The 26,488-nt window shown below is 39.3% G+C and overlaps 1 protein-coding gene across 3 annotated transcripts in view; it reads left to right on the top strand.

Moving 5' to 3' along the window:
• ARHGAP12 (Rho GTPase activating protein 12) overlaps nt 1–26,488 on the top strand; it is a 128,974-nt gene that overhangs the window by 66,615 nt on the left and 35,871 nt on the right. For 2 of the 3 annotated variants that reach the window (XM_049777162.1, XM_049777161.1), the window contains exons 4-8: nt 5,411–5,674; nt 11,692–11,832; nt 13,242–13,322; nt 19,147–19,272; nt 24,198–24,272. In XM_049777162.1, the coding sequence (XP_049633119.1) occupies nt 5,411–5,674; nt 11,692–11,832; nt 13,242–13,322; nt 19,147–19,272; nt 24,198–24,272 (687 nt within the window). The remainder of the gene's footprint in view (nt 1–5,410; nt 5,675–11,691; nt 11,833–13,241; nt 13,323–19,146; nt 19,273–24,197; nt 24,273–26,488) is intronic. The other variant, XM_049777163.1, reaches the window with a different exon arrangement.

Here is a 26,488-nt window from a genome sequence, read left to right as displayed (position 1 = left end):
CCCCTGAGCGTTACCGGGTGTGGCCCAAAAACAAAACAAAAACAAAAACAAACAAACAAAAAAGATATGAACATGAGAATAAAATTATTGAACAAGGATAGTTTAATTTATTTTTCCTCCGTAAAATTTGGCCTTAGATGTTAAACTTGATCTGTGATTTTTTTGTTATGAAACTAAGTATTAGTCTCATAATAAATGTATGTTTGACTTTTATTTAATCTTATGCTGTTATGACCTAATAGAAAAAGCATTTATGTAAAATAAAGCTTAAGAATATAAATGATCAGACTGGAGAGATAGCACAGTGGTAGGGCATTTGCCTTGCACACAGCCAGTTCAAGACTGACGGTGCTTTGAATCCTGGCATCCCATATGGGCACCTGTGCCTGCCAGAGGTGATTTCTGAGTGCAGAGCCAGGAGCAACCCCTGAGCACCACAGAGTGTGACCCAAAAAAAACCCAAAAAATTACCAAAGACCCCCATGAAGGAATTTGAACTAGTTTTTGTTTTGGTTTGGTTTTATTTTGGGGGAGCCACACCCAGCAGCTCTCACGGGTGACTCCTGGCTTTTCACTCAGAAATTAATCCTGGCAGGCTGAGGGACCACCTTGGATGCTGGATATCGTACCTGGGTTGGCCTGTGCAAGGCAAATGCTATACCTGATGTGTTATCCACAGGCCCCTGAACTAGTTTTTAAATAACACATGAATTAAAATAGAATTAAAAAAATCTAGTTCAAATTTCTTCTTGGAGCCTGATACTTTTGACTAAATGTAAGCCAGTCAGAAGATCTGATTATGGTCAAGAGACTGATACTAATCGTTCATTAATATAATTTTGCATTTAAAATAGAGATATAAGTATTAGCATTAAGTAACATGCGAATTAAGAAGCAAGTGGTATAACTTCTTGGTTGACAGCTATTTTACCATTCCCTAGAACTTATTTTACAAGTAATTCTTGAACTAATGTCATAATAAAAGGAACACAAAACTATCTTTGATATTTAAAAATAAGAATTCATATAGAGTCAAAAAGTTATCATATGTATGGTTTCCCAGTTCTCTTTTGTAGATAGGGAAGTTGTAGTTTATATATAGATAAAGTGGAACAGGCCAAGTCATTTTTAAAATTTAAAATTAGGTCATGTGCAGAGGTACTAGTCCCAATTCAGTTATTAATAAATGATAGATATGGCCCATAAAAACATACTTTGTTCTCCTTGTAAAACACTTTTTGGTATAAAGACATCCATTGTTATTGGTAACAATTGATGAACTAGCTTGTTCAATTTAAGTGCATAATATCAAAGTCAAAGTCATCCTACACATATTAGAAAAGTAATTTTTACTCGATTGGTATGCTGGAAGCATTCACTCCTTTTTGCTTAATTTTGTGGGGGCAGTCTCCCACGTCCTCAGGGAGCTCCCTCCTGCCATTCCCAGTGATGATCAGCTGATTCAGTGCCCCCTAGAGAGGCTGGTCAAAAACAATGCTGTTGGCCTCGCCCAGCAATCCATTCTGAGGGCTCAGGACTGCAGACCTGATGAAATTGCAGGAGGCCATATGGTACTTTCTATTAAACTCCATTGCTTATTTTAAAAAATTGTTCTTTGACTTATCTGCAGGGAGGACGTGATTAATGGTGATATGGATCTCAGTGCTACAGTGTTATAAAAGGGAAGATATGTGTATGCTGCATAGGAGAAAAACATTTTTTCAGATCTCTTTTTTCTCTTTAACAGCTGGAACTCTCAGTTAACATAGCTTGCTTTGACCTGATGTGAAATGCATTGAGTTATTTTTTTTTTCGTGTTTCTTTTTTATTTGTTTTTGTTTTTGGGTCACACCCGACAGCGCTCAGGGGTTCCTCCTGTTTCTACACTCAGAAATCGCTCCTCGCAGGCTCGGGGGACCATATGGCATGCTGGGATTTGAACTGCTGTCCTTCTGCATGCAAGGCAAATGCCTTACCTCTATCCTATCTCTTCGGTCCCTATTTGTTTGTTTTTTTTTTTTGTTCTTTAAACAATATCTTTACTTAAACACTGTGATTACAAACATGACTGTAGTTGGGTTTCAGTCATAAAAAGAACACCCCCTCTTCACCAGAGCAACATTCCCACCACCAGTGCCCCTCATTTCCTGCCACCTCCCTGCCTGTATTTGAGACAGGCATTTTATTTCTCTCACTCATTAACATTGTCATGGTAATTGTTAGTGTATTATTTCTCTAACTGCACTCACCCCCTTTGTGGTGAGTTTCATGTATGAGCCATCCTGCTCACTAAATGCATCCAGTTTTTTGCTCTTGACTGACATCTAGTGAGACATTGAAGAATAAGAGGGCTACGTCTGAAAAGGCTGAAGCATATGCTTTGTAAGCTTTGTTTTTTTTTTTTTTTTTCTGGTTTTTGGGCCACACCCGGTAACGCTCAGGGGTTACTCCTGGCTATTCGCTCAGAAGTTGCCCTGGCTTGGGGGACCATATGGGACGCCGGGGGATCGAACCGCGGTCCGTCCAAGGCTAGCGCAGGCAAGGCAGGCACCTTGCCTCTGGCGCCACCGCCCGGCCCGCTTTGTAAGCTTTGTAGCAGGTTCAGCTCCTTCTACTACATGGTCCTCTGAGACCCTGTAGTTGCAGGAGTGACCCTGGAACACTGAAACAGAAGTAGTCCCTGAGTGTGTCTTTTCTAACTGAAAAGTAAAAGTAAATCATTGAGTTACTGCTACTAGTCAGAAATTTCTAAGACCACTAGGAAAAAATACTGTTTCTTTGTTTATGGAAAAATCTGACATGGAATAGAGAATAGACACGTTTTAGTTTATGTATTTTTTTCTCTTCAATGGTTTTTATGAGTTCTGAGTTGTGTGTGTGTGTGTGTGTGTGTGTTAGAGTAGAACCATATGGGATGCCAGTTTAGTACAGTACAAGCAATGTATCCACTGTACTTTCTCTTTAGCCCCTTTCCTTTAATAATATTTGCTTCTACTTCTTCTTTAATTATAATAATATCTATTAAAGCACCGTGATTACAAACATTTTTGTAGTTGGGTTTCAGTCATAAAAAGCACACCTTCCGGGGCCAGAGAGATAACATGGAGGTAAGGCGTTTGCCTTTCATACAGAAGGTCATCGGTTCGAATCCCCGTGTCCCATATGGTCCCCCGTGCCTGCCAGGAGCAATTTCTGAGCTTGGAGCCAGGAGTAACCCCTGAGCACTGCCGGGTGTGACCCAAAAACCACACACACACAAACAAGCATACCTTCTCTTTACAATTACAACCTTCACACCACCAATGCATCCTGTCTCCCTCCTCCTGCTTATCTTCAGGATAGGAATTCTATTTTTCTCACTCGTAACTGTTGTCATGATAGTTCTTAGTGTAGTTATTTCTCCAACTGCACTCAGACCTCTTTGTGTTAAGCTTCATATCATGGGCTGGTCCTTCCAGCCCACATCTCTATTATCTCTGGTTATTATTACAATATTGGCTTTTATTTTTCTTAAATCCCATAGATGAGTGAGACTATTCCATGTCTTATCGCTCTCCTTCTGGCTTATTTCACTCAGCACAATAGTTTCCATGTCCATCCATGTATAGAAAAATTTCATGACTTCATTTTTCCTGACGACTGCATAGTTTTCCATTGTGTATATGTACCAGTTTCTTTGTTTTGTTTTGTTTTGTTGGGTCACACCCGGTGATACTCGGGGATTACTCGACTATGCGCTCAGAAATTGCTCCTGGCTTGAGGGAACCATATGGAACACCAGGGGATTGAACCACAGTCCGTCCTATGCTAGCACTGGCAAGGCAGACAGGCACCTTACCGCTTTTGACACCACTCCAGCTCCTGCACCAACAACTCATCTGTTGTTGGGCATCTGGGTTATTTCCAGATCCTGGCAATTGTAGATAGAGCTGCAGTGAACAAAGGCATGCAGAGGGCATTTTTGTACTATGTTTTTATGTTCCTGGGTCTTATCCCTAGGAATGATTATAGCTAGATCATATGGGAGCTCAATTTCCAGTTTTTGAGGAATTTCCATATTGTTTTCCATAAAGGCTGCATTCTCACCAGCACGGAATGAGTGTTTCTTTCTCTCCATATCCCTGCCAGCACTGAATGTTCTTGTTCTTTGTACTGTGTGCCAGTCTCTGGCATGAGATGGTAATTCATTGTTGTTTTGATTTTCATCTCCCTGATGATTAGTGATGTGGAGCATTTTTTTCATGTCCCTTTTGGCCATCTGTATTTCTTCTTTGAGGAAATTTCTGTTCATTTCTTCTACCTATTTTTTTGATGGGAATTTTTTGGATGTTTTTTTTTTCTTCTTCTTCTTCTTGAATTCTGTCAGTCCCTTGTATATCTTAGATATTAGCCCCTTATCTGTGAGTATTGGGTGAATAGTTTCAACCATTCTGTGGGAGAAAGGCCTTTGTATCCTAGTTATTATTTTAATCTCTGAGGAGCAGAAGCTACTCAGTGAAATATAGTCCAATTTGTTTATCTCTGCTTCTGCTTGTTTGGACAGTGTGGTGTTTCCTCCTTGAACATGCCTTTAGTTTCAGTGTCATGGAGTGTTTTACACTAAGTTTTCTTATCTATAGCTTATGGTTTTGGGACTGATATCAAGATCTTTAATTCATTTGGATTTGACCTTTGTAGTGTTAGATGGAGGTCCAAGTTTGCATTTTTGCCTGTGGCTTTCCTTGTTCCATTTTGTGTTTCTTGCCTCTTTATCAAAGATTAATTGATTACTCAAGTCTGTACCATTGATCCGAGGGTCTGTCTTTTTTCCAATACCATGTTGTTTTAGTGACTATTGCTTTGTAATACAATGTAAAGTTGGGAAAGTGATGTCTCCTATCTTTATTTCCCTAAGGGTTGCTTTAGCTATTTATTTCTACTTCTGATTTAACTTGTAAAACTTGTAAAAAGGTAAAAAGGTAAAATTTTAAAATAATTTTGGGAATAAATGCCGTTGCCTTTGAAACTTTGTATATCTTTTAAAGTTGCTTCAAATAATTGAATTACATAGTCAGTGGAGATCTTGATTTTTTTTTTTTAACCCAATTCACTAAGATAAAACAAAATCTATTTCAAAGAGATAAAATGGCCTTATCTTTGTTACTGCCAGATCATGAACCCACAGTTCTTGATTCAATGACAGATAGTCTTCTGTGGTGAGGGAAATGTTAAGCACATGTTAGAATCTATTTGAAGCTTTATCTCTATATGTATATTTTCCCATGATGTTGTGCATGTTTAATGATTTCTTTATAAAACAGCCACACATAGTATGTTTTTACTGAATGAGCATGTATAATAAATGTATGCTGTATTTCATTTTAATTTAATGCGTTGCTAGTTTTAACTGATTATTTCAAACTTTTTATAGGCAACAACACCTCCAAGTCAAGGACGGCCAGAATCTCCTGTTTATGCTAATCTTCAAGAACTGAAAATCTCCCAGTCAGCTCTTCCCCCTCTTCCTGGGAGCCCGGCCATTCAGATTAATGGTGAATGGGAAACTCATAAAGATAGTTCAGGACGTGCTTATTACTATAACAGAGGAACACAGGAAAGAACTTGGAAACCACCTCGTTGGACCCGGGATACAAGCATAGGCAAAGGAGATTTCCAAAATCCAGGAGACCAAGAGGTATGAGCAATTAAGAAACATGGCAAAAGAGGTGAACAGAGTGTATGCTAGTATTACAATGGTAGGATGTGTTAAATCTCTTAGATACTATTTGTTCTAAGTTATTCTGTATTAATGCTAGTTACTTCTAGTCTCCAGTAGGCAGTTGCCCACCTAGGGGTATCTCTATGAGTTTTAGAATTAATTGGATTAATGTTGCCAGTGCTGACAGTCTCTCTTTCAATTGACGAACAGTATGAATTCAATCATTGTGATTGTTCAAGCAGTAAGAATTCTTTTAAAGGAAAGAAATATATGATGTGACCTATTCAAATAAGTAGAAACAAAATTAATTGAAACAGTTTTTTTTATTGGTTAGCTAGAGCTACCAAGATAATTCTTTTTTGTCAGGGCTACAAATATCTATATGAAGTCTAAGTCATGTGCTACAGATGGAACAGTATGAAAATCTGACAAATCTACTCTAAAGTTATAGTTTTCTCTGACAGTTGTATATAGTATTACACACACATCCCCGTCCTCAGCACACAGCCTCCCAGGGCAGAGTAGCTGGTTATTGGCTGTGTTTGAAGAAACATTCATTGACTTAACCAAGTGGGCTGGAGAGCTTCCTGAGACCTTGGATCTGCTTAGATAGGCAGAAGCTTGGGTGGAAATGAGAGTGGGATTAGTTACATCCTGCTGTTGGATGGGATTGGCTGCCTGTACTGCATAGGACATAAGAACACTGTGCACAGAAAGCAGTTCTGACTATACAATAATAGCAGCCTAGTTAGCTGGAAAATTCAGGTAATGCATACTGTAGTTAGCAGAAACTAAATGCTTTTTGTAGCTAATAATCCTCTTTGTCCTATTATTTTCAGTTGATTATAGCTTTGGTTTGATGATAACTTGTACTTTTTATGTTCAAGAATTAGGAAATAGTGAGAGAAATCACTCATATGTTATGAATATATATATATATATATAAAGTATGAAAGTGGTAGGAAAAATCTTTAGTGGATCTAGAAAGATGTGAAAACAAGTTATACACTAAGGTAGATTCGTATGACTTGGTAATCAGGAGAAGGATTTAATTGAAGAATAAAGGATTTTTTTTTTTTTTTTTTTGGTTTTTGGGCCACACCCGGCTGTGCTCAGGGGTTACTCCTGGCTGTCTGCTCAGAAATAGCTCCTGGCAGGCACGGAGGACCATATGGGACACCGGGATTCGAACCAACCACCTTAGGTCCTGGATCGGCTGCTTGCAAGGCAAACACCGCTGTGCTATCTCTCCGGGCCCAGAATAAAGGAATTTTAAAATATACAAACTTTTTAATGATTGCTGTTGTTTTGGGGCCACATCCGGCAATCTAGGAATACTTCTGGCTCTGCACTCAGGAATTATTTTTGGCAGTGATTTATATTATCAGTTTATACTGGTAGTCTCTACACAAATCAAAATGTTCAAAGTGATTGGAGTATATCTTTCAATACCTTCTTGAGAAAGAAGATAAAATCAAGACTTTGTGTGTAATGGAATGTGGTGCCAGGGATCTAATCTTGGTCCATTGAGTATAAAGCAAAGCACCCTCCCTATTGTATGATTGCTCTGGTCCCTCAATCTTTTCCTTTGAAACTAATACAAATCTTGAGAATTTTCTAAATATTCTAACCAGAAAATAAGATCTTGGAAGTCACTAGTTTGAAGATTGAGTTAACTCTTTAGCAGCACTGGTTGGATCTGTGCATGTTTCATATTCACAGGGGTAGATTTTGGTCCCACCTATTACTAGGACAACTGTTTTCCCCCTTAAGTGGGACTAAATAATCCCTGTCCTTTACTGAACATGTAGCAGCCAGATCTGAAGGGGATTCTGGCCATTTCAGACCTCTCTGTAATTGGTACCCCTGCCTTCATGCTGGCTGCTCTCACCTTCACAAGCACCTGCTCTTATCCTCTCCTGAGCCATCTGAAGACTACTCTGTTTATGTGCTGCATTTTCTTGCTCTACCCCATTCTAATCTTCCATTCCAGGGGAATGATTTAGACTCTTGTTTAGACTCTCATTTACTTCTTGGCTTCCAGAGTTGTGATGTTGTTTCTTCTTGTCCTTATGGGTTAAGCTTCTTCTAAGCTTAATTCAATTTTGGGTGGGGGGGACTTGACGATAGCAAGTGTTAACTCTTCCATTATTCAGACTTATTTTAGTAGTTAGCCCAGAACACTAGATTTGTGCTGGGAACAGGTTTGCCTTCTGGATGACCTCAAAGACTGGAAACATTTTTGCTTGAAGTTGGGGAGTGTGACTCACATTTAGTAGGTGGAGGTCAGAGATGCAAAATAGACTGGGATACACAAAATAGCTCAAAATTATTTTGCCCTAGATATCTGTAGCACTGCTGTTGAAAATATCCTGCCTAAGGAATTTAACATGCATGCTTGATAGAATCTGAAGTTAATTATTAACTTCTTTCTCCTTAAAGCTCTGCAAGAATTATATGAGTTGTTATGCTATTGATGTATTAAGCTGTAGTTCTATATTTAGTTGCCTTATTATTATTGTACACGGGTAACTCAAAATTAATCTCATGGTTACTGCTTTCTGATCACATTTCTTTATGCAAATGTGGTTATCTTGCCTAACTTGTCTACAAACCTTTTTTTTTTCTTTTTCTTGGTTTTTAGTTTTTGGTTTTTGAGTCATACCCGGCAGCACTCAGGGGTTACTCTGGCTCTACGCTCAGAAATCGCTCATGGCAGGCTCGGGGGACCGTATGGGATGCCGGGATTCGAACCACTGTCCTTCTGCATGCAAGGCAAATGCCCTACCTCTGTTATCTCACTGGCCCTTTGGCTACAATCTTAAGTAAATTCTTTCAAAGGATATTCTGATAGAATCTTGATTTTTATCTGTAAACTTGTCTCATTTTTTGTTTATTTTGTTTTGTTTTGGTCCACACCTGATGATGCTCGGGTTATTCCTGGCTCTGCACTCAGAAATTGCTCCTGGCTTGGGGGACCATATGGGACTCCCAGGGATTGAACCGCGGTCCGTCTTAGGCTAGCATGGGCAAGGTGGATGCCTTACTGCTTGTGCCACTGCTCCGGCCCCTTATTTGTCCTTTTTTGAAGAATATCTTTTTCAGACAATTATAAGTAGGCAGTGGACTTGTTTACTGAAGGCTTCATTTTGTATTGTCAGTTTTCTGTTACTGATGTTGAAAGTTAATTTCTCAGTCTGATTTTCTAAAAGGATACTGGGGATTGAACCCACGTCTCCTGCATGCAAAGCATGTGCTCAGCCTGCTGAGGTATCCCTGTCTCCAGCTTGCCTAATCTTGCTGGCAACTATTAAGACCTTCTATCTAATTCTGCCATGGGATGATTATCTTTTACACTTTCTTTTACTGGGAACTTTGTTGATGCAAATGTTTGTTTACTCTGGATTTCCCTTCCACGGAAACCTTTTCTCTCTTTTCTCTGTTTCATTCTCAAAAAATAATGGCTGGTTCTAGTTTCTGTTAGTTGGCTTTTTATTTGTTTTATTTTGTTTTGGGGCCACACCCACCTGCACTCAGGCATTACTCCTGGTTCTGCACTTAGAAATTAGTCGTGACAGACTTGGGGTCCATATGGGATGCTAGGGATTGACAGGTCAGCTGAATGCAAGGCAAATTGCCCTACCTACTGTACTGTCTCTCCTGCCCTTAGCTGGCTTTTTCTTCTTTTTCTTTTTTGTCTTTTTTTTCGGGCCACACCCGTTTGATGCTCAGGGGTTACTCCTGGTTAAGCGCTCAGAAATTGCCCCTGGCTTGGGGGGACCATATGGGACACCGGGGGATCGAACCGCAGTCCTTTCTTGGCTAGCGCTTGCAAGGCAGACACCTTACCTCTAGCACCACCTCGCCGCCCCTTCTTTTTCTTTTTTAACTGTAACTTTACTTGATGTTAAACCAATCCTTGAATTAAAGTTTTTTCTACTTTTTGAGGGGATTGCCGTCCTTTTTTTTGTCTTTATTTTTGGGCCACACCTGCAGTATTCAGGGGTTACTTCTGGCTCTGCACTCAGAAATCATTCCTGGCAGGTTCAGGGGACCATATAGGATGCTGGAGATCAAATCAGGTCTGTCCTGGTCAGCTGCATGCAAAGCAAATGCCCTACTGCTTTGCTATCCCTCCTGCCCCCTCATCTTTTTTTCTTTTGCTGACTTTCATTCATGATATTTTAGTATATTTTGTGTGTATGTATGTTATGTGAATGTGTGTGTGTTCATTCAGATGAGTAATTATTGGAAATTCAATTGTATTAATCTTTAATGCTGGGGTTGAAAGTTTGTTCATATCTGCTTCATTTCTTTAAATAAAAGTTGCTTTTGTTTCTGCCAGGTATCTAGGGAAACTGTTATCTGTGAATATATAAAACCAACATTTTAGCATTATTCTTCTAAGGTCATCTAGGTAGTAACTTGGATTGCATGAAGACTGGCTTATAGAGAGATTGTCCAATTTCCAGTTCTTTGTTTGTTTGTTTGTTTTTGGTTATTTGGGCCATACCCAGTGATGTTCAGGGGTTACTCCTGACTATGCACTCAGAAATTGCTCCTGGCTTGGGGGACCATATAGGACACCAGGGGATCGAACCACGGTCCTTCCTAGGTTAGCACGGGCAAGGCAGACACTTTAACCCTCTGTATCACCGCTTCTTTCAGTTCTTAAGGAAGATTCCCACCATTTACCAAGTGGAGAGAAAAGGCAAGATAAGTTTCTGGTTTACCATAATCTGCAGGCAGGATCTTTTGGGGCTGTAGCTCTGTATTGTGGGATATTCTTTCTGATCTCCTGAACCTTCTCTATTCTACATTGTCTTGAAAATGAACTTCCTCTTTCTGGATTTGAAAGAGGCCTTTAAGGTAAAAACTTGCCTTTATTCTGCCTTTCTTTCTGGATGTTGCTCATACTTAGCTTTTGTCTTCTGACTCCCTCCTCTCCCCTTTTTTAGTAATATCTTTATTCAAGCACCATGATTGCATGCATGCTTGTAGTTGGTTTTCAGTCATACAAAGAACATCCTCCCCTCCCCCCCTTTACCAGTGCAACATTCCCACCACGAAAGCCTCTCATTTTCCTCCAACCCCACTTCCTGTCTATATTTGAGGCATTCTACTTCTCTCACTCTTTAACATTAAAAACATTTTTTTTTTTCTGTTCTTGAGCCACATCCAGTGATGCTCAGGAGTTAAATCTGGCTCTGCATTTAGGGATATCTCTCCTGCAATTCTCAGGGACCAGATGAGATGCTGAAAATCAAATCCAGTTGGCCATATCTGTAAGGCAAGCATCCTGCTCACTGACTGTATTATTTTCTGGCCGCTGATTTTTTTTCTTAACCATTTGCCCATTAGTGGTTAAAATATATATGAAATAAACTTAAATTTCCACAACAGAAATTCTCTGTTTGAATATTTGAATTTACTCAGTATTATTTACTCTTGCTTGTAGGCTAGATATCTCTAGACTTTTGGAAGCATTTGTGTTGAGTGTGTAAGGAAAGCTTGTCATTAAATCAGGGAATAAAATCATAATGATGCAGAGCTAATTTTTTTTCTCACTCTTTTCTGCCAGGATACTTAAAAAATTGAGTTGAAGAGATAGTTATTGAGCACTGTTGTTTTCCATGCATTTGATTAGATCCTGTGAAAGAGAGAAGTTCAGTGATTAGTCCCATCACCTCCTTACATATAGATGTATGTGTCCATATGTAATGCCACAATTTAATCCAATTTTAGTTCAAAAGGAACATGAAATAGAAGATAGCATTATATCTCTCAGTCTGTAGAGATTATTTTCAGTCTTGTGATGAGCTTTTTTAGAGTTAATGTGATAAAATATGCCATTTGAAAAGACTTGATAATTGGTTTTGGTAATTAGATGTTCAAGTATATGTAAGACCGATAAATAAAGTTGCTCTCTTAGATTTCAGCTGCTGTATATTCAAAGAAGAAAAAAAAATCCTTATGTTTCTGACTATTTATAGCTTCTTTCATCAGAAGAAAACTACCCCAGCCTTTGTTTCAGCCAGTCAGATAGTCAGTATGGTTCTCCTCCAAGGGGTTGGTCAGAAGAGTTGGATGAACGTGGGCATACCCTATATACCAGTGACTATACTAAGGAAAAGGTACTTTCTTTATTTCCTCCTCTAGTTTGCTTGGCAGAATCCTCTTGAAGGAGTTGTGTTCTATGATTCTGTAATTGTGTCAGTTGACATGAAAACAGTCTAACTATTGATTCATGGTTTCTAATTATAATGATGGGGGAAGAAAAACCCATTTAAGATAAGCCTTTTTAATAAAAAAAAAAAAAACTTGCACCCTATCCCCTCCTTTTTTTTTGATGATGCCTGGAATCATAAATGGCAGGACCAATGGCAGGTCCAGTAACAGAGCTGCCACGATTGTGCTAGATCCATATGGGACACAGGGGATTTGAACTCATGCTTAGGGGATTACAGGCACTCTTACAGGCAGGCACTCTTAGCCACTGTTACTTATTTCTCCAGGCCCTGGACAGAGTGTTCTAAGAGAAGACTTGTATGTCATTCTATTTAGATTTCTTAAAATTTCTAAAATTCTAAAATTTCTACTTACACCCTTCATCGCTTCTTTGGGCATCACACCTGGCAGTGCTCAGCTCTGTTCTCAGGAATCACTCCTGGTGGACTCTGGGGACCATAAAGGATGTCTAGGAACAGACCTAGTCTGCCGCAAGCAAGGCAAGCTACTTTCTACTCTCTTCCTGGACTGACCTTTTTTGGGTAGACTTTTCCCCTATTTTCTATTATGAGTGCCACCTCCCCTTCTATACTCCTTTTTCTATCATGATTAAATTATATTAAAACAAACCATGAATCTAGTACTTTATTTGTCAACTAATTTGGGAGTTTATGTTGAAGTTTTATATGTTATTTATATCTGATGTCATTAGAGAAGATGCTAGTTTCGAAGAACAAACCACTGGAAATAAGTAGAGGTAGGTTTTTATTACTCCGCTTTTATTATTATACACTACTAGAACATAAGTTGCCAGATCATTCATTTTCACAGCCGGGACCAAATGTTTGTTATTAACAATTCTTAATTTTACTCTCCTCTTATTATCTGTATTTTATTATATGAAGTTTTGTTGCGATTGCTACTTAAATTATATTGAGTTTACATTCTGATAACAGGAAGTAATTTTCGAGAGTTTCATGAAGTTCTGCTTAAGTTGTCAGTAGATAAATGTAAAAATACTAAAAGTTTAAAATTAATTTACTTTTGCACTTGTTTTTGGGGGGCTGTGGCCTGTGACCAATGTATATACATTTTTTGTACCTTTGTTATATATTTCTTGTTTTCTTGATAAGTGGTGCTTGTCACTAACTTGACATGTAAAATGGGAAATAAATTAATATTTAATACATACTTACCAAGTTTAAAATGAATACTGTTAGTATGTTAATTGCATCAGTGTCCTTGAAGAAGTAAAATGAAATGAATGAAATAGTATCTAATATCTCTGTGTAATAATGCTATTCTGTTTTCACAGTGGCTCAAGCATGTTGATGATCAAGGCAGACAGTATTACTACAGTGCTGATGGGTCTCGGTCAGAATGGGAACTGCCAAAGGTAATGATCCTTAGTACCATTAGGCTTTATTTATTTTTTATTAATTAATTAATTATTTTATTTTATTTTATTTATTAGTTTTTGGGCCACACCTAGTTATGCACAGGGTTACTCCTGACTATGTTCTCAGAAATCCCTCCTGGCTTCGGAGTTCATATGGGACACCGGGGGCTCAAACCGCAGTTCATTCTGGGCCAGCCAGGTGCAAGGCAAATGCCCTTACCGATTCGCCATTGCTCCAACCCGTCAGGCTTTATTTATAAAATAGTAAGTGAAATACTATTCAAAAAAGTGTGTGGAATTATTTTTTAAATTGTAATCACCCTTTAAAATGTTGTGAGATGTTCAGGATTGGTGTGACTATTATAGCAGGTATGGTCCTTGCCTTGCATACAGTTTGTCCATGGCACCTTAACTGGTCCTCCAAGCCCTTCCAGGAATGATCTCCTGAAAGAAGAGCCTGAGGTGTAAGACCTGAGTATCCAGGTCTGGCAAAAGCCCCCCCAAAAAACCAAAATAAATTAAAAATAAAATATTAAAGGGGCATGAGAGACAGGATAGTGGTTAGGATGCTTGTTTAGGACATGTAGCTGACCTGGAATCGATTCCTGGCATCCCATATGGTCCTTTGAGCCCCAGCAGGAGTAATTCTGGAGTGTAGAACCAGGAGTAACCCCTGAGCATCAGTGGGGGTGGTCCAAACATACCAAACTCCCCCACCAAAGGAGCTACATAACTTTCTCTCAGAATTTATTGCAAATCCATTGACAGCTAAAGTTTTATTAGAATATAAATTATTTTTTCTGTAAAACACTGGTAACTCCTATTTAACGATTTTTTTTTTTTTTTTTTGCCTTTACTTGAGATTGGATTTTCTTTTAACCCTAGAAACAACAATTCTCGGGGCTGGGAAGGTGGCGCTAGAGGTAAGGTGTCTGCCTTGCAAGCGCTAGTGTAGGACGGACCGCATCCCCTGGCGTCCCATATGGTCCCCCAAAGCCAGGGACGATTTCTGAGCGCATAGCCAGGAGTAACCCCTGAGCACCAAATGGGTGTGGCCCAAAAACCAATAAATAAATAAAAAGAAACAATTCTCATTAGTGCCAAAAATATCCTTGTATAGTATATTAGAGTATATTGGGCTTTCCATATGAAGTTTGCCCTCTATTTATAAAAATTTTATTAAGGTATCCTTACTAATATTTTCTTAAAAGAAACAAATACACTAATTCTATGTAAAAGTATATTGTAATTGAGTTGGCCATTGACAGCTTGTGGGCAGATTTTTAGGATGTCACTAAATAATAGCCCTTCAGTTTTGCCAGAAAGGTCTCTAAAGTTTTCCTGAGGACGGAGGGAAGAAGAGAGTTTGTGTTGTGGGAGCTCACTTGGGGGAGTAGGAGTGTTCTGCTATAGTGATCAAGATGTGGGATAAGGACTGGAGAGATATTTAAGTGGGTAGGATATTTTCCTTCCTCATGGTCTATCCTGGTTTGATCCTGGGTATCCATTATGGTTTACCAAGCCCTCCAGGAAAGATTACTGAAGTACAGAGCCAGGAATATTCCCTGAGCTGAATACTGCCAGGTGTGGCCCCAAAACTCTTAAAAAAAATTTTTTTTTTTTTTGTGGGACTAGGGGCACGTGTACTAAAGAAGAAACTAATAGAACAGAACTGGAAGCTCAAACCTGGTGTTATGTGAATCATTGGGCAAGCATGTGCTATGTGATAAATATTGCTAAATTATGGTTATTTGCATGAAATAAATGTAAGATGTTGTTGGCTAGAGAGCACAAAGGGCTGAAGCACATGTTTTGCATTTGAGAGATGTGGGTTGGATTCCCAGTACCACGTGGTTTCCCAAGTACTGGCAGGAGGGATCCCTGTTGAGAAGCTGGGTATGTCCCCTGAACAAAATCAGAGATCCATTACCAGTCACCTTGACCTCACTTCATTAATTGCAGATAAATCAAAATGTAATAAACAAAGCTTTACAGACTGCAAGAGTGTCAAGGCCAACAAGAGAAAACCCCAACAAGAGAGAGAGTTAAAAACTGGGTTTAAAAAAAACCAAACAGGGGCCGGGCGGTGGCGCTGGAGGTAAGGTGCCTGCCTTACCTGCGCTAGCCTAGGACGGACCGCGGTTCGATCCCCCGGCGTCCCATATGGTCCCCCAAGCCAGGAGCGACTTCTGAGCGCATAGCCAGGAGTAACCCCTGAGCGTCACCGGGTGTGGCCCAAAAACCAAAAAAAAAAAAAAAAAAAAAAACCAAACAACAGGATTTAATCAGGGGAGAGGTAAAGCAGGGAGGTCAAGGGCCTTACACCCAATCCACTAGGCTAAGAGAAAGAGGGGGGGCCCAAGGTTAGGACCAGGAGTCAGCCAGGGAAGGGACCAGAAAAAAGGAAACTGTAGAAGGGGCAGCAAAAGGCAAGAGGGGCAGGGAATCCTGCAGTTTTGGCAGCAACCATCCAGCAGGAGCAAACCGACAGGGGGCGCCCCCCACTACACTTGGCACTTCAGTCTGGGCTTATATACCCCTGAGCCAACAGTGCCCCCCTCCCCCCAAGGCAGTTAGAGGAAGTCCTTCTAACTGAAGTTCTAACTCTTAAAAGCGAGAGGATCCTTCTTATGGCTAACCAGAGGCCATAATAGTCTCTGTTCTCTTATATGGGAGGATGGATTAGAATTCAGAATATCTTTGACTGCTGAGTGGGAAGGATTTCTTAAACAAGACTATATAAGGAAACCTATACAAGGCAAGCTTCACAGATGTGACTCCATTTAACAAAGTTTTAATGTAAAAGATCCCTTACATAAATGGGAAAATATATATTTATCTCTGGCACAGCTTACATGTCTAAATTTTCTAAAGAGAGAAAGAAGAGCAGTTGAAAACAGGCAAAATATGTAACTGAGCAATTCACAGAAGGGGAAATCCATGAAATAAATGTATGGAGAGAGACATCCAGTTTTATAAGTAGCAGAACAATGTAAGTTAAAATATTGTGGTAGCAGTCCCTTGCAGTGGCACCTCCATAACTAATGGATATATATTAATTTTGTGTAGTTTAACAGAACCCAGTAGGTTTGTGTAGGACATTGTGTTCTACTGGTAGGAATATGAAACAGTGCTGCCACTTGGCTATGTCTGTCTATAGTTCCACTGTGGTGTCTCCTGTTACACAGAAATGGAAAGAAGTGAGTTAGAGCTGCATCATCCTTGCCAATATAGCTACTGTTTTGGCTGGGTTTAGTACTGGGGATGGGCTCAAGGGATAGAGCACATGTGTTGCATGTTCGAAATCCGGGGTTTGATCTCTGTCTCAAGTGTGGTTTACAGGGCATTGGTAGAGGAATTCTCTTTCTTCCCCAAACCAACAATGGCAACATTAGAGTAAAAATTTGAAAACTAAGCATGCAATAAAAGGCTTCTTAAAACTTAAATTTTCACAAGCATTAGATATTATATATCCAAGTTGAAAACGATGCAGTTGGTACTGCTGGGGTGGGTGGGAGAGAAGTGGAATTAAAACCCCTAATATGGCTACACACTTGTATTCTAAACAACCAAAGTACCTAAAGCAAATTGTTTTTACTTTAGACTTGCTAAATAAGCTCAATGTTCTCATTACAGTCTTTATTATTTTGGATGTATTGGAAATGATTCAGATAAAAAAATTGAGTCAGAAATTTTATCAGTTTGTTTGGGGACCTAAGGGTCACTTCTAGTAGTATTTGTCCAGTGGCATAGGCTTGCCAGTTGGGGCTCAGGCTCCTTGATATGACACTGCTCTGTCCGAACAGAGCATATGGAAGGAAGGCTGGGAACATGGGAGGGAGGGAAGGGTGTGCAGTACAGGGGTAGGAATTGAATTTAGCATCTTGTGCAAGCAAGGCACATGCTGCACTCTGAGCTGTCTCCAACCTTGAGTTAAAATCCCTCCCTCCCTCCCCTATTGTATCAAGAGAAATTACATTCAGGAAAAGTGTCTTAACCACTATGTTCTCTGTTGGGCCCTAAAATTCACCGTGGGTAAATTTCACCATGTGTGGTCCAAAAACCAAAAAAAAAAAAAAGAAAAATTTTTTTCTTGAAGTTGTTTTTAGAGAGTTTAGGAAACTATGATATAAACAATAAACTACATGGATAAAATATACTTTATATAAACTAATGTGTGTGGGGGTATTTTTCTTTTCTATTATTAGGGGTTACATTTTTTCTGTGTTACGTATACTAGATTTTTATCTTAACATTTTGTTTATGCTTTATTTTTCTTTTAGGATCATATTTTTCTTTTAAGATCATACTGTTACTGAATAAAACTTATGAACACATTTAAAATTGTGGTTATTATCCACCTCAATTACGTAATTTTGTTGTCATATATAAAGGATTTTTCTATAATTGTAGTAATTACAAAGTGCAAAACCAAAGTCTTTATTAAAATTTATATGTAAGTTTGTAAGTATATATCTTAATTATTACTAATAGTGATTTGTTAGAGCAAAATATAGTCTATTTCATGTCCAGGTGTCTTTACTGATAGACTCCATGTACATAATTTGGGAGTACCTTCAAAATTTAATAATTTTATTCATTCTGTCATAATCTCTTGGTGAACATTTGCGACAGACTTTAAATAGCGATTTTTTTTTTTTTTTTTTTTTTTGGTTTTTGGGCCACACCCGGTGACGCTCAGGGGTTACTCCTGGCTATGCGCTCAGAAGTCGCTCCTGGCTTGGGGGACCATATGGGACACCGGGGGATCGAACCACGGTCCGTCCTAGGCTAGCGCTGGCAAGGCAGACACCTTACCTCTAGCGCCACCGCCCGGCCTGAATAGCTATTTAAGCAGATGTGAGTTACGTGCAAACAGCCACACATGATTGACTGACCAATGTTACTGTGAAAAAGAAGGTAGCACCTTTGGAAAATAGTTGAGGAACTATGACGTTCTCTGAAGATGCTGACATTTCTGTTTTTAAAAATGCCTTCCAAATTTTGTTTTTGTTTTGACTTTCATTTTTATTTTTGGCCCACACCTAGCCTTGCTCAGGATTTACTCCTGGCTTTACTCCTACAATCAGGAGTCATTCCTGGTGGGCTCAGTGGCCATATGGGATGCCCAGGATCGAACCTGGGTGGACTTTGTGCAAGGCTTTGGTCCCCTGTAAGCACATTTTAAAAGACTAAACGTTGAATCTACATATCTCTTAGAAATAGAGGACCCTAAAGCTCATTTATTCAGTCACCTATTTTGTGAGGTGTGACAAGTATTTAGCAAGCACCTGCTATCAACTGTCAGAGTTTGGTACTTCAGTTGTCCCTGTGGTACCACTGGGATCTCACCGGGCACTGCCTGGGCTTCAGGGTATACTGGTGTTTAGGTGCAACCCTGACAGTGCTGGTGGTGCCAGGGACGGAATCCAGGCCTCACACGTGCAAGGCATGTACTCTACCACTTTACACAGCACTTCCAACCTCCTATGTAACACTTTTTAACAATTTGCCTAATTTTCATAATGACTGTTAATGAGATATTTTTCTGTTTTGGATCGATAGCTTAGACTTGGAAAGATGAAATATTTCGCTATGGATTACATAAATTTGCCCTTAATGACATCAAAATCTCAGTGTTTTTTTTTTTTCAAGTATGCCATGATGTTGGTCAAAAAATGAGAAAGCTGTGTCCAGCAAAGCTGTGCTCATTTCCTCAGATGAATCTGTCTGTTGCCACTTGGCACTGGAGCCAGCATGTGTGAAGCCAGCAGCTCACTTTGGTTTGTGTTCTTTCTGAGCGTATTTTGTTTTCTTGTAGTATAATGCTTCATCCCAGCAGCAAAGAGAAATAATAAAGAGCAGGAGCCTGGACAGGCGGCTGCAAGAACCAATAGTGTTAACAAAATGGCGGCATAGCACCATTGTATTGGACACCAATGACAAGGTAGGACACTTTGACAGGATCTATTGACTGTGTTTTGTTTTTGCTTGTTTGTTTTTGGTGGGGGTTAGGGGTAGAATTTGAGCTTCATCTTGCTGTGCTCAGGGCTAACTCTTGTCTGCACTCAGGAATCATTCCTAACAGTGCTGGGGGACCACATGGGCTGCATCAAACCTGATTACAAGGCAAACTCTCTACCCACTATATTATTATTCTGGCCCCTCTATTGAGAATTTTGATAATTGTTTTAAAATTTTATCCTCAGCTGAATCTATAATACCTTTGTGAGTCTACTGTATGTAGCATCAATTTGTTCTGGAATAGGCTTTGATTTTCATGTGGTGGGGCGGTGTGTGGGGCATACCCAGCTATGCTCAGGGGCTATTCCTGCCTCTGCACTCAGGAATCACTCCTGGTGGGCTCAAAGGACCATATGGGATTCTGGGGGGATTGAACCCAGGTTGGCCACTTGTAAGGCAAGTACACTACCTGCTGTGCAATAACTATGGCCCCGATTTTGAAGTTTCTTTGAAAAGTAAACTGGCTAGACTATAGCACTATAATGTATATTACTTGGTATATTTGAATTTAGTCAGTGACATCTCTTTTTGATAATCTTATTATCTTTATAAGCTAAGATAATTAAGCACAACTAAACTAGTATAATTTCTAATATCTATATTAAAAAGACTTAAGGGGTTGAGTTTGAAGGGTATATTGAAAGAATGAAATTCTGGAGCCTGTCTTACTGATTAGTGCTTGAAATAATTAATATTGGGATGGACTTGAATAGAAAAATTACTTTCCATTAAAACCCTTAAGAATCTGAACTAAAAACTAGGTTCAGTATGTATAGGAAGCTCCTAATACTATGTACAGTACTTTATCACAAAAGTAATATTGACCTAGCTTTACTGCTTTTTTATACTAGAGCAAATAAGGATGATCATTTTGGTGATGGGAGAGTTAAGATTTCTTATTCTGGTTTTCTTGTTCTGAATTTCATTTTTGGTTTGTTACTAGAACCTGTGTGAAGTTCTTAATTCTTTTTCATATTTGTCTAATTGTTTCAGAGTTGTGAAAACCTGCATGTTGAAACCAGATGTTTACTTTTTTTTTTTTTTGGTAGAAATCTCTCTCCTCTTCTCCACTTTACCTTTTTATAAATGAAGTCATGAAAGATTGCGTAACCTTTCTCTTACCGCCTTGCCTAGATTTTTTTTTTTTTATTTTTTGGTTTTTCGGGCCACACCCGTTTGATGCTCAGGGGTTACGCCTGGCTAAACACTCAGAAATTGCCCCTGGCTTGTGGGGGGACCATATGGGATGCCAGGGGATAGAACCTCGGTCTTTCCTTGGCTAGCTCTTGCAAGGCAGACACCTTACCTCTAGTGCCACCTCACTGGCCCCAAAGATTTTGAAACCTCTGCATTTTTTTTTTTGTTTTGTTTTTTGTGTTTTTTTGGGCCACACCAGTTTGATGCTCAGGGGTTACCCCTGGCTAAGCGCTAAGAAATTGCCTGTGGCTTGGGGGGACCAAATGGGACACCAGGGGATTGAACCATGGTCCTTCCTTGGCTAGCGCTTGCAAGGCAGACATCTTACCTCTAGCGCCACCTCGCTAGCCCCAAAGATTTTGAAACCTCTGCATTTTGTTTTGTTTTGTTTTTTGTTTTTTTTTGGGCCACACCAGTTTGATGCTCAGGGGTTACCCCTGGCTAAGTGCTAAGAAATCACCCCTGGCTTGGGGGGACCATATGGGACGCTGGGGGATCGAACCGCGGTCTGTCCTACGCTAGCACTTGCAAGGCAGACACCTTACCTCTAGTGCCACCTTCCCGGCCTCTAGCTGTTTTTAAGTAGCCTAGTCAGTGGGGATAGGCAAGAGGAACTAGACCAGAGCAAATAACTCACTACTCAGGGAAAGGGTAAGACCTGTGGAACTTGAAATCTAATAATAAAATATCTGGAATGATGTAGCAAATGTTGAGAAGATAAAAAAAAGCCCCAGTTTAGTTGTCAGATGACCTTGAAGAACATCCTGTGTGTTTATGCTGCAAGTTTTACCCATGTGTACTTTTACTGAAGTTTTTAAAAATGTATTCATTGTGGATATGTGAAGATATATATGTGGAATTTCTTTGTGGAACAATATATGTATAAACATTTATGCATGTGAATAGAAATATCTACATATTATTATAAGAATTTTGTCTATGTATGCATATTATTCCTTAGTTTTTATTCCAACAGGACTAATATAATAAAGATCATAGCTAATACTTATTTTCTAGTTAGTAGATTTTCAGATTTTTCCTTTATCCTACACTTTTACTTTGAGACACTTTCTGAAGTCAAGAATTTGGAAAGTGAAACTGTTAAGGCATTTAGTGAACTTTGAATCAAGTGTAATTTATTTTTGTAAACACATTATTATTATCATCATCATCATCATTATTTTTATTATTTTGGTTTTTGTGTCACACCTGGTGGTGCTCAAGGGTTACTCCTGGCTCTATACTCATAAGTTGCTCCTGGCAGGCTAGGGGACCATATGGGATGCTGGGAGTCGAACCACCATCTGCCCTCGGTCGGTCGCATGCAAGGCAAATGCCCTACCGATGTGCTATCTCTCCAGCAGTAAACACATTATTTGATAGGGTTTTAGTATTAATAATAAAGGCCTACGGTCTTTGATTTGTAAGATTGTCTCTTCCAGGTTTTACTTTTCTGTATACTTGTACTTCTATCTAGTGCCTATGTATTAGTTTTATAGGATATAAACCTAAAGACATCTAGGTGAATGACAAGTGAGTTTATTATTTAATTAAAAATTCCCAGGTTTGTAGAGAGCACCTTATCCAGCTTCATAAGCATAGGAAAGTAGACTGGTGATGTAAGAAGATTGCTCAAAGAATCTGGGTTGTTAAGATTAACAAGGGGCCGGTGTGGTGGTTCTAGAGGTAAGATGTCTGCCTTGCAAGCGGTAGCCAAGTAAGGACCGCAGTTCGATCCCCCGGCATCCCATATGGTTCCTCCAAGCCAGGGGCAATTTCTGAGTGCTTAGCCAGGAGTAACCCCTGAGCATCAAACGAGTGTGGCCCAAAAAAACCAAAAAAAAAAAAAAAAAAAAAAAAAAAGGGTTAACAATAGGTATTAGCATCTGGATTTTTTTAATCATTCAAAATATTTAGGGGAATGAAGAAAATTTGAGTGGGACTTGGTTATTGATACCAAAGAAAATTTAGTCTTATTCTATATAAATAACTATATATATTAAGTAGAAATACTTTAAAAATTAGAATTAGAGGGGCCAGAGAGATAGCTTGGAGGTAAGGCATTTGCTTTGCTTGCAGAAGGACAGTGGTTCGAACCCTGGCATCCCATATGGTCCCCCGAGCCTGCCAGGAGCAATTTCTGAGTGTAGAGCCAGGAGTAACCCCTGAGTGCTGCCGGGTATGACCCAAAAAACAAACAAACAAAAAAATTAGAATTAGAGAGCACTTGCCTTGAATGTGGTCTCCTTCGGTTCAACTCCTAGCACTGCATGTGGTCCCATAGTACTGTCAGGTGTGGCCCCTGAGCATCACTGGATAGGAACCACCTACATTATAAATGTGTGTGTATATATGTGTATATATATATTTTTTTTTGTTTTGTTTTGTTTTTGTTCCACACCCTGTGACACTCAGGGATTACTTCTGACTATGATCTCAGAAATCGCTCCTGGCACTGGGGGACTATATGGGACTCCGGAGATCGAACCTAAGTCCATCCTGGGTCAGCCACGTGCAAGGCAAACCCCCTACTGCTGCGCCATTGCTCCGGTCCCTAATGCATATAATTTTTTATAGGGAGCTAGGACAAGAGTACAGAACTCAGAGTTGCATATTTCACAAATACCGAACCCCAGATCAATCTTGATGCCCCTACTCTACCACCAGGACTGTCAGGTATAGCCTTGGAGGACCCTGGGCCCTGCTGCATGTGGCCCTGGTGGATCCAGCATGGCAGGGCTCTAGCAGCGCTGCATCCCAGCCTCTAATATGGAACCATCTGCCTGATTGGTGGAGTATCATCAGGAATGACCCTAGGAAAGCATATGTACCATGCCTCCCTACCCCACCCCCAGCCTATAGTTGATTTACTTCTATTATATTCTTTGGGTGTTGGAAACAGAGAGAAGGTGTTTGGGCCACACCTGGCTATGCTAAGACATAACTTCTGGGCTCCACCTTCAGCAATCACTCCTGACAGGCTCACAGGACCATACGGGATGCCAGGGTTTGGATCCAAGTTGGCCATGGGGAAGCCAAGAACCTTACCTGCAGGACTATTGTTCTAGCCCTATCTGTTATACACCTTTAGGCACTAAACATTTTTTCTTATTATTGATCTTTAAATTTGAAATTCTTTGCAGTTTTATAATCTTGCTTATCTTTAATAATAATATTGAAATATTTTTAAGATAAAATAGATATTTATAGATATTAATAGCACTTTAATTTCTCACTATGGTAAAGTGGCCTACGGTAAAGTGGCATTTGTCAGGTAAATTCTATAACTTCCTAGATAATCCTCGGCTTTCATACTTTATGTATCATAGGTGAGTTAGTATGATCATTATAATTTTATCAGTAAATATTTAAATTTCATCTCTTAAATATGGTTAGTTGACTTTATGCAGCATCATAAGGTAACATGCAAGATTTACTTTAGTATGAGGTATTTAAGTTTAATTTTAATTAATATAACACAAGCAGTATTTTATAAACTATGGCATATGCAATTTTTAGATCAGTACCATGTTTCAAAACTGTAGAAGGGAGTAGGAAAAAATTCTTCACATCCTAAGCTCTCATACTGTGAGGAGAGGAAGAAAAAGTGTTATAAAATAGAGTAACATTTTTCATTACATTTTTTTATAGGAATCTCCAACTGCCTCAAAACTCTGCCTTCCAGAAAATGAATCTTCTCCCTCCTCATCAAAGCATCAAGATACAGTTAGTATGATAGTAGCACTTAGTATAGTTCAGTAATTTCCACCAAATTCAATAAATTAATATCTCTAAGCAAAATTAGAAAATATTCTTAAGATGTGATTGTATTTCATGATTGTTTCAAAAATAATCATTAATTAAAATAGGTTTAAATTAGGTATCAAACTTGATTGCTTTTAAATGAAAACCCCTTTGTACAGATTACAATCTGATTAATTTACATACTGTATTTGTATGTATTTGGGTCTGGTTTTTAAAAATAACCACGAATGTGCCAAGAGAACTATCCAATTATGGTTTACCCTTTTCCCCCCCCAGGCCAGCAGTCCAAAGGTAAGGAGTGTTTCCCTGTGTCATAATGAGCTTACAGACATGGGGTTTCAGCTTTGCCGCAGAGTACGTTATTTAGTCCAGAGAAATGCTGGAGATGCATAACTCAGCCCTGTTTCCTCTAAACTGCAAATATCTGAATGACTTCTCAGAGGCCCCTTGTGCTGGCTTCCCTTCTCTTTTAGAGTGAAGACTAACCGTTTTAGCAATGACTGCAAGGCAATGCGTGCTCTGGCTCTTAACGCTTCTCCCGCCTCACTTCATACTTGTGTTTTATATCCTCTTTTTCCCTCCTGGCTTGTTTTCCTCCAGTTACCTGCACATCTTTCTTTTCCTCCAGGTAGCCTGTTCTCAGTGAAAGGTCTTTGCATGTGCCATTTCCCTCCGCAGAAACATATTTTTGTTTTGTCTTGTTTTTTGGGCCACACCCAGTGATGCTCAGGGGCTACTCCTGGCTATGAGCTCAGAAATTGCACCTGGCTTGGAGGACCACATGGGAGGCCTGGGAATCGAACTGAGGTCCGTCCTAGGCTAGCGCAGGCACCTTACCTCTAGCGCCACCATGCCGGCCCCATCTGCAGAAACATTTCCCTCCCCTGTCTGCCTGCTAACCTTTGTTCACTTACTGGAACTTCGTTCAGACCTCTCTTTGTAAGGAAGTTTATCTGAATCCTCTCCATTTGGTCAGGTGGCCTGTGATGGTCTTAGTAGCATTGAAAGACAGGTAATGTGATTGTAGGAAATAGTGTAACTCTCCATTTCCTGTTCCTTGTAGGAGTCTGCAGTGTTTATTAAACTCTCTCTACCAGAGGTCAGTGGGAATGGAGTAAACCCCAGTACCTTCTGTAGTGCTCAATAGGCGCTATTCAATAAATACTTGTTGAATAAATGGAACTTCTATAGCTTTTAGAGTCAAGCCTTTTATTAATTATTTTGTTATTTCGTGAAAGTCAAACAGATTTATGTGTTAGGGTACTTCTGATTGCTTAAGCTATGGATTTCCACAGATTAACAATTTCCTTTTCTAACTCTTTCTCCGATCCCCCATTTGTGGTTCAGATCAGAGTACACTTCCTTCTGTCCTATGCTTAGGTACTCTCTTGCCTTTGTAGATGATACTAGCTTTTCTGCACCTACAGTGAAATTTTATACTGATATTTAAGATTTACTCTTCAGGAAGCCTGAAGCCTTGTGAGACTAACCTCAGCATATAATAATCTTTATTTCTCCCCCTTTTAAAGTCTCAAGCCACTGATTAAAAGATGTGCAAGTTGCCTCATGTACTTCTCTTCAGGTTTTTAAACCCCGAAGGCAATAGATCAGGACTGTGTTTCTTCTACCCTTTATTGTTTGCATTGTTTTATATGATTTTGAATAGATTAAGCATTAAATATAAAAGTGAGCATAATTTTATTGATGCTGCCAATTAGTGTCAATATAAGGTGTTAAGTGCAGCATTTATAGTTAGTTTATATAGAAAACATACATTTAGCCTTTAAAAAATGTAATATTAGGGCCAAAGCAATAGTACAGCAGGTAAGGTGCTTGCCTGGCACATGGCTGACTGGGTTTGATCTCTGGCATCCCATATGGTTCCCCGAGCACTTCCAGGAGTGATCCCTGAGCACCATGGATGTGTTCCAGTCCCCCTACCTTAGGCAAATAAAATAAATATAGGTAATATAGAATTACTATAAGTTAATAGTATTTTAACCTAATAATTGTTAAATTATTTAAATCTTGGTAGAGGGTATTTCTGAATAATTCTAGAAATAAGCATTTTCTTAGTGGTCGATATAGAATTACAAAGCTATTTGCAGGTTATTTCCCAGCACATAATCATCATTGTGTGAAGTTGGACTGTAACTAAGGCTATCCTGGACTCATGG

Source organism: Suncus etruscus, chromosome 7 (genome assembly GCF_024139225.1).
Source record: "Suncus etruscus isolate mSunEtr1 chromosome 7, mSunEtr1.pri.cur, whole genome shotgun sequence".
Classification (NCBI taxonomy): Eukaryota; Metazoa; Chordata; class Mammalia; order Eulipotyphla; family Soricidae; genus Suncus; species Suncus etruscus.
This window is presented reverse-complemented; position numbering and strand designations above follow the sequence as displayed.